At 52.8% G+C, this 12383-nt stretch overlaps 2 protein-coding genes across 6 annotated transcripts in view; one reads left to right on the plus strand and one right to left on the minus strand.

Moving 5' to 3' along the window:
* Window positions 1-636: 636 nt before the first annotated feature.
* Window positions 637-2707, minus strand: B3GALT9 (beta-1,3-galactosyltransferase 9). Its single transcript, XM_013370594.3, has 2 exons — window positions 2382-2707; window positions 637-1957 (listed from the first exon to the last, which is right to left on the minus strand). The coding sequence occupies exons 1-2, from the start codon at window positions 2574-2576 to the stop codon at window positions 857-859; spliced, it is 1296 nt and encodes a 431-aa protein (XP_013226048.3). The 5' UTR covers window positions 2577-2707; the 3' UTR covers window positions 637-856.
* A 7116-nt stretch (window positions 2708-9823) lies between these two features.
* The window catches only part of KCNT1 (potassium sodium-activated channel subfamily T member 1), a 69826-nt gene continuing 67266 nt past the window's right edge, over window positions 9824-12383 (plus strand). For 2 of the 5 annotated variants that reach the window (XM_065035552.1, XM_065035551.1), the window contains exon 1: window positions 9824-10110. In XM_065035552.1, the coding sequence (XP_064891624.1) occupies window positions 9965-10110 (146 nt within the window). In that variant the 5' untranslated portion in view covers window positions 9824-9964. The remainder of the gene's footprint in view (window positions 10111-12383) is intronic. The other 3 variants (XM_065035553.1, XM_065035557.1, XM_065035550.1) reach the window with 2 other exon arrangements.

A 12383-nucleotide genomic window follows, 5' to 3' on the forward strand; every position in this document is an offset into this window, starting at 1 on the left:
TCCAGAAAAAACATGAAAGCACTAGAAAGGAAATGAAAAGAGTCTATAAGTTCTTAGTTTGCACTTGGACAGTTCAGCTTTGTTATTTTAGGTGGCCATGTGTGCTGGTGGCTCTCTGTGAGCTGTACACTAACATCTCAGTAAAATAAATCCATGTATAAGCCTTTTCTGCAATTCATGAGTCTTCTGTGTGTGTTTTCAGCTGTTGCTTTTGAAGGCTACTCTGTGTGCTAAGTTTTTAGCATCTGCTTTGCATGGTACACTTGCCAAATACAATATTTTAGAATACACAGATGCCAAACAAAGGGAATTTTTTTATATATGCACATATGCTTTATTTTGTTGAGCTTTGAGCTCAACGTTCCGATGAGTTGATGAGACACTTAACCACTTACTACTCACATGTAATTCCTCCCCATCCTATGTGTTGCCATATGGTTTGTTTATGTGTTGCTGCTGGTATATCTCATATACAATGGAAAAACATAAGTGCTCAGAAGTTGCTCCCTTTTTGTGGAAGGAAAGATTCTTCTTTGTTACCAAATACTTAGGAAGTAGGTGATTCATCACAGATTGAAAGTTTTGCCATAAGGTAGAGGACTTCAATAGTCTGGAAAACACTGGATACAGACAAAATTCCTCGGAATACTCTTTTTTTACTTGTATGCATGCACTTGTAGGTACTTACGTAGCCAGAGTACACCCAGTTCTCTTGCTTCTATAACACACCATAACACTGGGAATTAATTTGCTGTTGAAGAGCGCGAACTTTGAGAGGAGGTCGTTATTACTGAATGTTAACAGGATGAAACAGCAGGTAAAAGAAAATTCAGACTTTTTTCACAAAAGCTATATCCTAATCAGCAAAATGAAGAACCTCATTTTTAATTCTATCTAAGTTAAACTGTTTGAACTTATCAATATAGGTCAGAACCTTGCAGGACACCAGACCGTAGTAAGTCTCCAGTAACGAGCAATCTCCCCCACCGCTGGTCTCCTTCCAGTCTTTAAATAACTCGTCCTCTTTCATGTCGGAAGAGGTGAAAATGAATTTATAGCAGCATCGATTGTAGCTGATGTGCTTCTCCCCAGAAAACCGTGAGCTGTGAATGGGAGTGACGCCAGCGTTTCCAGCACAGATTCCAACAAAGACATCGGGGGGCACCGAAACCGGCACCTCCTCGGCAACCACGTACACCTTGCGAGCAACGTCCTGGGACATGATGAAAGCGCTCCCGTCGCAGTAATCCGGGTAAAACTCTTCTGGGTATTGATGGACGGGGACAAAGCCGGGGCTTTGGGGGGCTCTGTCAGGCACTGCGTGATGAATGACTCTCCCAATGTAAACGTCCTCTAGTTGTGTTAAGCTCAGCAAGAATCCAGCCAGACTTGGAATACCGACAAACACGTCTTCGTCTGTTTTGAGAATATACCTGGCCTGGGGACAGAAAGTCACCGTCCACTCCACACTCATCAACATCTTCTGTGTCTGCGTCTTGGGAGAATCGATGAAACTGCCTTCAATGATGTCTCTGTGCTTCTCAGCCTCTTCATTGATCTCCAGCTGGGTGGTTACTGACGCCGGCTTCCCTAAAGCAAACAGGGTAAGGACAGTGTAACCTCTGGCATTTGTCACGTTGCCCCATGTCTGCCTGATCACGTTGCGCCTTGTCCTGTTTTCTGGGCTGCTGCAGACAAGAACGAGCAAAAATATCTCTCGATCAGAGCATGTTGCTGCGTTGCTGATGGTGAAAGAGAGATTGGCCTTTAGAGGATCCATATGGAGCTTCCTGGCCCTCTCCCTGATTTCCAGAGTCTTTGCGTCAGTGTAAGAAAGAGGCAATGACCGCAGGAAGTATTCCTCCAGTAAATCTGCTCCAAAGAGCAGCACGTGGAAAAGCAAGACGTTAAAGAGAATGAAGCACCACTGGTGAGTCCGGAGCCTGCAGGGTGTCAGCTGGGGGAGAGAAGACGTGGACACTGAATTCTCTTGCTACTAGAATAGAATAGTCTTCCTTCATTTTATAATACATTAATGCAAAACAGAATAATGACTTTTAGAGCCTGGTCTTTGTGTTGTTTGTGTAAAGCTCTTTTCCTCCTAGAAACCTGAGCAGCCCTACTCCTTGTAGCACAGCGAGATCCCAAGCTGAGAAGGATATGACCACTCTGTAGTTTGCATGGAAATACTGAGGAATAACTTGCTATTAATATTTTCTGGTTCTAAGCTGTTACTGAAGACCTGAGATGCTAACAAGGACCTGTAACATTAATACCTGTCCTCAAAGGAGAGTTCCTTGGCCTGACAACATCTGGCAGGGTGAGAAGGCAAAGGGGAAGGTGTTGTCCCCATTGTCCCCATGGTACAGCGGAGCACTCACCTGCATGGCGGTGGGAGTTCTCCCCGCGGCAGGGTCTGCAGTCACGGCGGTTTCTCCCCGGCAGAGGCTCGCGGGGCAGCGTCTGTATCTGGGTCTGCGGGGTTGGGTTACTGCCCAGCACCCAGGGCTGACGGCGTGCACCCAGCCTGTGCGGAGGAAAGGCGATCCCGGGGGACGATCGTGTTGCAGCTGCATAAAACACAAAGCAAGGAAAACTCTAGCCTTTCCCTTTATTAATTTCTGGCACTCGGGGTTGGGTCTTTGAGAAATAAAGAAGTGAAGCAGCCGTTCGAGCTCCCTTGGTGAAAGGGGCCCCGGTTCCCCCGTGAAGCTGTGTTAGGTCTGGCGGTTTGTTGTTAGTTCTCTGGAGTAATGTTTTTTTATAACTGTGCAATTTTGGTCTTGGTTCCCTGGTCTGCAGCGGTTGGCCCCTAAACTGACCGCTTTTGGTGTGTTCCCCAGCATCTGTTTACTGTAAACCCTAACAAGCTGTGTTGATGGTGCTTTGCTTTCTGTCTGCACAATGTCATTCTGTGGGTTTAAATGACCATGGCTGCGTGTCCTGGCACGGGGCTGTGGTGACCCACCCCTGGACACGCTCCTGCCTTGGGCAGTGGCCTCGGCTGTGCTGGAGCCTCCCTGTATTAATGTGGATGGGTCAGTGGTGGCAACGCTGCCATTCAATGGGCAAATTGTGGTGGGAGGTGTCAGCCTTCATCAGCACAAGTGTGGGAACTCCAGCCTGTGTGTGAGAGCAGAGAGATTGTGGTTTGTTTGTTTTTTTAAGGTTTGAAACGATTTCTTGTGGGTAAGGGTGCATTTCTGTTAACGCACCTTCAGGTGAGAGGGCACAAGGCGGATGCGGCGTTGCTGTGGTTTGCCTCAGCTGCGCGATGCTCTGACCATTGCAGCCCTCCCTGAAGTGCCCTTAGAGGAGCCAAATGTCCCGGGTGGATGGAGAAGAGCTTTGATTTCTGCTTTGGGGTGACCAAGGGTCACTGGGCTGTGGTGCTGCAGGGGGAGCTTTCCCACCCGTGTTGCATTGCTGTAGGAGCGGCTGGAATCACAGGAGAAACCAGGTCCCCAGAATGTGGTTACAGCTTGGAAGTGCATTGTGCCCCTCTGATAGATGGCCAGAATGCACATAGCGTGTGTGTCCCACACGGTCCCCAGCTTTACGGTCTCCAAAACAATGGAAAAACTCCTTTTGTGGAGCTTGTGAGTGATCTGGGCTACAGCTTCATCAGAACCAACCTCAAAATCACTGTAATCCTTGCAGAAGTCGTGCTTTGAAGTTTGGCAAGCTGTCATCACGGGAAGTGTCACTTATTGTGTTCTCTGAATCAAAAAGCTAATACGGAAATATTTCTCACGTACAATAATATAGCACTGTAGCCCCAGATACCCACTCTGGGAAAATAAAAAAATCCCCCTTTGAAGCTGCTGTGTCTCCAGCTAAACCATTTAATAAGCAAATAAACACCAGCATTTGAAACCACTTCCATTAAAAATATTGGCTTTCCCAATTGCGCGTTTTTAGAATAATAATGAAAGCCACATGTGTGCCACCCCGTTGCAGTTCCGCGCAGCGTGGTGCTTGCAGCGCTTCTGAAGCCGTTTCTTCAGTGCTGCTTGGCGGTGGCGGCAGCGACTTCAAACAGTCGCCGATATCGCCTGTGTAAGATCAACGCCGTCCAACCGCAGCCGGGGCGCGGGCGGCGCTGGGATGGAGGATCTTGTTTATCTGAAGAGCTTGGCTGAGACCCGCTGGGAGAGAGCTGAGGAATGGGGACAAAAAGGCTGCTGAAGGGTAAAATAATGGGTCTGGGAGGCCACAAACCCCTCAGCTCCAGGGAGTTTGCCTGGGGGTGATCCCTCTGTCGCCTTTAAAACCTTTAGAACTCAGATAGACGTGAGGTACAGCAGCTTATGTGTGACCTTATCTCATTTTTCAGGTGGGTGAGCTCCAACCTCACTCCCAGGGAGGTCTGAGTGTTTCCAGGAGCAGCGTGAATTCAGGACCCGGAATGGTTGCGGTCAGGTCAGGCTGGGGAGAGGAGTGTTGTCCTACAGCTGCACTTAAACCCTGAAAAATATTCTGGGTGTAAGTTAGGGAGACAACTGGGAAAGCAGCTTTTCCTGAGCCACAGGGCTGTAATTTGCTTTTTACATAAGATGTTTTCACATTTTTCTTGTATTTTACATCCAAGCCAAGCTTGTAACAGGAGCAGGGATGTACCAATGATGCTGTGGACAACTTGACCCACCATATGAACAGAGACTGTTTAGACCGAAGGATGGTTAGGGTTGGATTTTTTGGAGGGGACAGAGCCCTGAACTCGCATGATGTCCAGAGATGGAAGCAGAGATGCCCATGAGGTGTTGGGAGATGCTCCTGGGCAGGACGAGCCAGGGCCGGTGCTGGGGGGCAGCTGCGGTGCCGTGTGCTGCAGTGCAGGGGAGCAGCTGTACCCACAGCTCTGAAAATGTCTTTACATCCTCCTGGCTTCCCTCCCAATGCTGCGAACATTTGGGAAGGGGGAGCAGAGCCCGGCTTGCTTCGGTTCTGCTCGACTCCGCCTCGTGGAAACGCGAAGGCTTTGGATGACGCACCGTTCGTTCTCAGGCGATGGTGCGGGAGAGGGCGGGCGGATGGGGTTTATTGGGGAAAACCGATGAAAATTGATTTTTCCAATATTTATTTGCTTGAATACAGAAGCCCGAGCTCTGCCTGCCCCAGGTGTCTGTGCAATCACTCTGTGCCCGGTCCCCAGCTCCTGGAGCACAAAGCACCTACCCCGTGTTTCAGATCTTGCCCAAAGAGCCCCCTCTATTTACAAGCTGCCTTTGCAGTGTTTCACCAGCACACCCAGACCCGACAGTGCAAAGGGTTGGGAAGGGACTTGTCTGGTTTTTAATAACAGCATCAGCTGCAATAAATAAAGAGAGACAATTGTTTTGGTCTGCGTCATCTCAGAGCAACAATTTTTACTTAAAGACATGATTCTGCTCTCGCAGGCTATTCTTCACCTGCAGTTCTCTGTAAGGCTTGGGAGATGACAGCAGAGAAGGCTTTATAAAAGTTACATGGTGTGCATTTCGTTTGGGCTTTGATATTTCACATCCATTTGGGTGTTAAACGTAAGTAGAAAACTTAAAATCAAGTCAACAAAATAAAGGGCTGACACACTCGACAAATAGATTAGCCACTCCTGGTACGCAAATGGGGGTGTCTTTTTAATGCCTCAGTTGATGAGGTTAAAAACATGTTTCTATAGCCAAGTTCTTAGCATTCATTTTTTCTTGGCATACATCAGTCTTAGAGTTACAAACCTCTATCTTTTTGTATGGGTATGTTTGATTATTACTTCTTGAGTATAATGACAGCTTTGACAACTAACTACTGCTATATTTCTTTACAAAGACAGCTTAAACCCTCTGTGCGTTTTGCAAGTGTTGCTTTCAGCCTCAGAAATACCGAGCTAGATGGAAGCTGAAAGGGGAGAGCAGGAGCGTGTGGAACATGTCAAGCTGCGAGGCCAGAGGGCTCCAGCCCTTGGGTCAAGCCAGGTCCTGAGAGCTTGTTTCCCCACCAAGATGTCAACTTGACAGAAAGTTGCCTATTTTGCAGCTGACCAGAAGTTTTCCCCTCGTTATTAATTTTCACAGTGTGCTGTGCAGGTTACTTTGCCTTGCCCTTTCATTCCCTGAAGGTAGACGCAGGCTGTGTTTGTGCCTGGCAAATAGAGATTTCACATGAAATTTGTTCAACACATGCAACATCTGAAGCATTTGAGTCTTGAATTTAGCTTTGCTTCAATTAAATTCAAATCATGCTTCGACAATATTTGCAATTGGGAGCAAACCAGGCGTTTCCGTGCCTGACTACACAACTGCTCTGTAGCTGCAGTGAAGCTGGACAGCCGGTCAGGACATTTCTTCTTTCTGGGGAGCCCCTTGTGCTGGGGTTACTGGGGTACATGTGTGTGTGTGTGCTGTACCCCAAAATGCAAAGATTACTCAAGGTTTTGGAGGGAAACAGGAGCTGAGTGCTGGTCCTGGAGGTCGTGCGATGCCCCAGCCCATCTGCTCTGGGTCCCACGATGCTGGATCCTGCTGTGTGGACCTGGGGGTGCTCTGGGGATGAGGGGGGGCTCTCACCAGTGGGGCTGTGCCTCATCGCCCTCCTGGCAGGGGGTTACTGGGCAGCTCGAGGAGGACCGGGACACCATCCAACACGAATCCCAATGTGGCTCCGGAGCACCGTGACGTGCTGGACCTGGGTACGTGTTCCTGAGAGGATGACTGTCCCTCTTGTCTCTGACTCATCCCCGCCGGTGCCTCCCACAGATTTATTTATTGCTCTTGCAGACATAGAAACAGCAGAGTTGAGTCTCTGCTGCCCTGTGCCCTCGAAATGCTGGACGGTGCCTTTGCTGGGGGGCTGCCCTGCCTTCCCCCTTACCTCCCTCCCTCCCTCCCTGCCCTGCCTTCCCTTTGCCTCCTCCTGCTGTCCCCCTGTGGCTTTGGGCACATGGGGCAGCTGTGACAGCAGCACTGCCTGACCCCTGCAGCATCTCAGGGGCTGAGGAGGGGCCGAGAACCTGCAACATCACCATTTAAAGATGATAAATAGAGGCAGCTGGGAAGACAGAGCCTTTATCTCAGGGTAGCGCTGGCTGCAACCTGAAAGACCTATTGCAGTTTCCAAAGAAAAGTTAATTCTAGTGCAATTGCCCTTGGAAGATCAGGGGCAGAGGGGAAGGGCAGCATCACTGGTCACTGCTCAGATGAGCAGCTGGGAAAGGGAGAGCATGAAGAAAGCCTGCAAAATTACCCAAAGGCTGGAGAAAATGCCTTGGGGAGGAGGGAGAGCCCTCAGCCTGCCTCTCTTTTCATGAAGAGAAGGAAGAGGTGTTTTGTGTTGCGCTGTGTTTTCACAGGGAGCAATCGCAGGATGAAAGCAGACTCGGTTCAGTGGGAAGAGGCTCTGCTGCGGCTGGAAGCCGCAGTCAGACGAATCCTCGTTAGGAGGAGGGCATGCGGCTGACTAACGAGTGAGGTGGCGTGCGGGGAAGCCACAGGCAAGAAGTACCGAGGGAGGGAGAGGCGGTGATCTCAGCATCCACAGACGCCTCCCTGGGGCTCAGATGGTCCCAGGGCGGCCAGGGGTGCAATGTCACCTGCCTCACATACCGGGGAAGGGATGAGGGGACCAAGTCAGCCCCTCGGGGCTCCGGCATAGACCATTATCCTCTGACAGGGAGAGGGCAAAACAGTCTTGCCTGGCACCGTGAGGGAGGAGAAATCCAACATGGGCCTTGGCCTGAGCATCCACCTTTCCCAAAGGCACCCAGCTCCCAAATACATCTGACCATCTGGCCTCCTACCTTGAGTTTAGGATAAAATAAGACTGCCGAACCGCAGAGGAAGAGCTAGCAAACTCAGCTCAGGGGCCGACACTGCTGCCCTGATAATCAATATCAGAAGGTAAATAAAGCCCCATCCCCTTGTTCTGTTTTACAACACACACTATGCCCTGAAATACTTTCTGGAGTTAAATAATAGCGGGGCAACAGCATTTGGACGGGGATGTTCTCTTCTTCTGGCTCTTTCTCTTTCATTTCTCATTTCTCTTTTCTCACCGTACCCAACCCCCCCGTAACTGTTTTAAGTAATTCCTCCTCCACGCCTGTGTTATCATCCAGCATGTCAATACGCCGCTGTGCCACCCACCCCTCTCCTTGCAGAGCTGCACGTTAACATTTCGCACCGCTAATGTGAGGCAATTAGTGAATGAAGAATAACTTTTCTGCTTAAAAACATGATGGGTCTGGAAGCGTCACACGGGCGGATTGCACGGGGAGCATTGATTGCTTTTCTTTCGAACGACTCCTCGTGTAGGAGAGTCCATATGGAGAGAGAGGAGGAGGAAGAGATGCTGCGGGGGAAACAAAGTCTCCGGTCCTAGAGAGAAGCGTAAACCTCAGCACGTCTGAGTAGGCACCTTCCTCCGGAGCCGGAGGCTGCGGCAGTGAATGGGCACCGTGTGCCGATGCATCACACCAGGGCCAGGGCTCCGGGAGCAGCAGCTGGGGAGTGCGGGGGTGAGGGGACCCGGGGGCTGCCTGGAGCTGTCAGAGAGAAACGAGTGCTCTGGGAGCAGCGAGCTCCTGGCCTGGCTGGCGTCACCCTCCCCTGGGCTTTGGCATTTTGGGGGACTGAACTGGCAGGGGAGCATTGCACAAGGTGTGGGGGCTGCTCAGCCGCTGCATTCCTGTGAGACCATTTCCTTTGTAATAAACTGGCCTCGTTGGGGATATCTGCCCGCCCTGCACAGCCCCGACATCCTGTGATGAACTCCCCAGTGCCCGTGCAACAGCACAGTGCCTGGAACACAAATAAAAACCAGGAAAAAGGGGAGAGGAGTGGGCCAGGGCTGGAGCAGAACTGCTCTCCCAGGGCTCTGCTGCACCATGGGTGGCACGACTGTCCCTGCCACAGGGCTGGCTCGGTGTCCCTGGTGTCCCGGACCAGTGTAGGTGGTGGGTGTGCAGTGGGGGCCTGTGAGGAGGCTGCTCTGTTCACAGTGTCTCATATCCAGCACCCCAGTGGGGGATGCAGCTTGGGCAACGGCAGTTTTGGGGCACTTTGGGCTTAGCCACATCATAATGGATGGCGTCTCCTGGCACCGGTCTGAATTTTAACAGGGAGAAAAGGCACCTTGGGCTCCGTCCCGTTAACCCTTTCCAGGGGGTGGCCGGCCGGTTTCCAGGGGCAGGGCTGTGCCTGCAGCGGGGCTGTGTTGTTGCAGCGGGACACCCGGGAAGATCAATGCTCCCCGTTCCAGCCGCGCAGCACGGCACAGGAATTCCGCACCAGGCTGGGACTGGGCCGCCCTATTTGCTTTTGGCGCAACCCCGAGGCGCAGCAGCGCTCAACACAAATATTTGTATAGTGGGCAGAAAATAAAAATAATAAAAAACGAAAAAAATCTTAAAAGAAAAAAAAAAGCGACCCAAAACGCCGCCGGGACGGGGGTCCGGGCACAGGCTGGGGGCGAAACGGGCGCTGGGCGCCCGGTGCGGGGCCGGGGCTGAGCTCAGCGGCTGGTGCCCGGGCAGAGCGGGGGGCGCAGGGCCGGGGACGGCGGCAGGTGCCGGCGGGGGCGGCAGGGGGCGCAGTGCTGCGGCGGCGGGGGGACCGGGCGGTAGCGGGTGGCGGCTCCCGCGGCGGGCGGGGCCGGTGCGCGTACGGCAAGACCCCCCCCTCTCCCGCCCCGGTGCGCGTAGGGCGGAGCCTTCTTCCCGGTGCGTCCCGCCCCGCGCTCCGTAACTTTGGGCACCTGTTGCCGCCTGCTTCCCGCCGGGCTCCCCTGCGGCGGCCGCCCGGTCCCCGGCATGCGGAGCGCCCGGCCGGGCCGCGGGCTGCGGCGGCGGCGGGGGGTGCCGTGATGGGCCGCCGGGAGCGGGACGGCGGTGGCTCTGCCCGCGGCCGGCAGCCCCCGGCCCGCGCCTGCGGCAGCGCGGGGCGCCCATGCTCTGCTCCGCCTCGGCTCTCCGGGCGCCCACGCCGCTTCGCTGATGCCTTTCTCGGGCGAGGAGCGGAGCCTGCAGGGGATCTACAAGCCGGCGGGGCCGGCGGAGGGCAGGGCGGCCGGCGGAGCGGCCGTCTGTACCGAGTGTTACACGAACCGCTCCTTCGTCTACGACGATGGCAGCGCCCACAGGTACCCGGGATCGGTCGGTGGGTGTCGGGGTGGGTCCCGGGGGCTGCCTGTCCTGGGGCTGGGGAACCGCGGAACCCTCGTGCAGGGCCGGGGGGAGCCCCTTCCCTCGCCGGGGGGGCCGCGCTGCCGTCGGGACCCCGCGAGGGAAAACCGGGCTCAGCCCGGCCGGACCCTCGTCCCGCAATCCCACCGCCCTCCCCGTGCCCCCAGCCTGGAAGAAAGTTTCCACGATCCTTTAGCCCTGGTCGGGGGTCCCTGCGGACACCCCTCACGGTGCCATCTCCTTGGAAATGGAGTGGTTGGAGGCTACCTGGGTACAGGGGTGCTTGGAGATCCCCTAGTTGTTCCCAGTGATATTCTTCATGGAGAAGGGGTCTCTGTGGCACGGACTGAGGCTGTGCTCCGTGGTGTGTGGGTCAGGCAGTGTTTTGGGGAGCTGCTTTGGCTGAGCACCGAAGTCAGCCCAAAGCCAGAGGACTAAAATGCACACAGGTGAAAATGCTGCATTTCTATAGGAGCATCACAGCCCACACTCCAGCTTTGGGCTGCTTTTATGCCAAAGTTATAATCTCCAGTGTGTGTGGGGGGGACTGTGGTGTAGAAGTGAAAAGCTACTCTGAGGGGATTGTGGGGACCCAGTGCCACCATCTTCTTGTGCCTGAACAGCAGCCAATGTGTCTCACAAGGGGATGAGTGTTTGCTGCTGAAGTATCTCAGCTTTTCCTCATAACTCCTTTATATGATCATTAATCTGATTTTATATTTAGCAGCACAGTTCTTCACACCCATCAAATGTCACCTTAAAGGAGCAAATGAAATCTGTGTATCAGTTCATTCGTGGCAGATAAGGACTCTGACTGGTCAGCTGGGGTTTTCTATGTTGGCATCTGCTTACTATTAGTTAGGAAGACCATCTTTTATTCCTAAAAGCGTGGATGGAAAAAGAAGGAACAGTCTGTTCAGTGAACTCTTTAACTGTCGGTACATTGCCACTGACTGGGTAACTGGCAAAATCCTTGAATATTGGTTCTTGGCGTTAAGTCCCTCATTGTTTCCCCTTGCTATCCTCTCTGTCAGAGGCACAATGTCCCATGTGGCCAAGGCACCGCGGTGCCTCAGGAACCAGGACACTGAACTCCTGAGAACACCGGTCGGTTCCCTTGGACGTGCTGGGGTGTCTGCAGAGCCACAGCGCTCTCACCGAACCCCCTTTCCTCGTTTTGCAGCTGTACTCAATGTGTTTGCAGAAATGACGTCTTTGAGGACATTATCGAACACGTCCGTGCGTGCAGGGAGATCAGAGATCAGGCTGGAGACGGCAGCTCGGACTCCAACATTACGGGAAAAATGATGAGTTGCTCAGCTCCGACAGTGGTTATTGCTCCTTATTACTTACACTGCAATACTGCTCGGGGCCATTTATCCTCATCTAATGCACAACAACAAAATCCTTGTCCAAAGGTCTTCCCCTCTGTCTCTTTCAATCTGAATAAAGAGCTTTGTTTTCGAATTATTATTATACAGCTCAATGTGTTTCTACAGCCCCCTGTGGTTCCGGAGAGGTTGAAATGCCATTGCTTTCCGTGGCTTGTTTTGCCTGCCTCTGCGTTCAGCACCTTTGCTGCCCTTCCAGAGATACTGAACGAGCTGGCTGGAGTGCTCAGGACTCGGCTGCTTCGCCCGAGCTGCCTGTTTCCCCAGCTGGGAGCAGCCTGGACCTCTAATGTACTTTTTCAGTGCTGTTTGGCTGAAGAAGCAGAAAACGATTGTTGCAAAATGGCTAAAGAGAAATGTGAAGTGGGCAGGAGCAGACAGAGCAATAAGCGCCATCGCCCCCATTAGATGGTCCCAGGGGCCCACTGGCTAATCTACTGTTTGGTTTCTTCTTTTGCAGCTTGGGCTGGGGTCATGTGTCCCTTTTCATCTGCATTTAACATCCTGCTGTCCCTCAGCCTCTGCCCGGTACACGAGTTTCTCCCTCGGGTCCCGTGGGTTTTACCCCATTTGGTGAAGGGACGGTGAAGGCAGCATCCTGCCTGTGTCCAGCATGGGGGTTTTGTCTTGCAATGTGTGTCCTGTGTCCCCTTTGTGCTCCCAGCTGTGTCCTCGCAGGTGTGACAGCAGACAAGCAAACCCGTCACCAGAGCTGCCTGCGAAGGCTGCGAGAGCCTGAGTGTATCTGAGCAGCAAAGACATGTAACACGTTCCATGTGCCTTCTGCTGAATGTTCAAGGAGACTTCAGCTGTGCTGGCCCTGTTAAAATAAGTGAAAA

Source organism: Columba livia, chromosome 19 (genome assembly GCF_036013475.1).
Source record: "Columba livia isolate bColLiv1 breed racing homer chromosome 19, bColLiv1.pat.W.v2, whole genome shotgun sequence".
In the NCBI taxonomy this organism is placed as follows: domain Eukaryota; kingdom Metazoa; phylum Chordata; class Aves; order Columbiformes; family Columbidae; genus Columba; species Columba livia.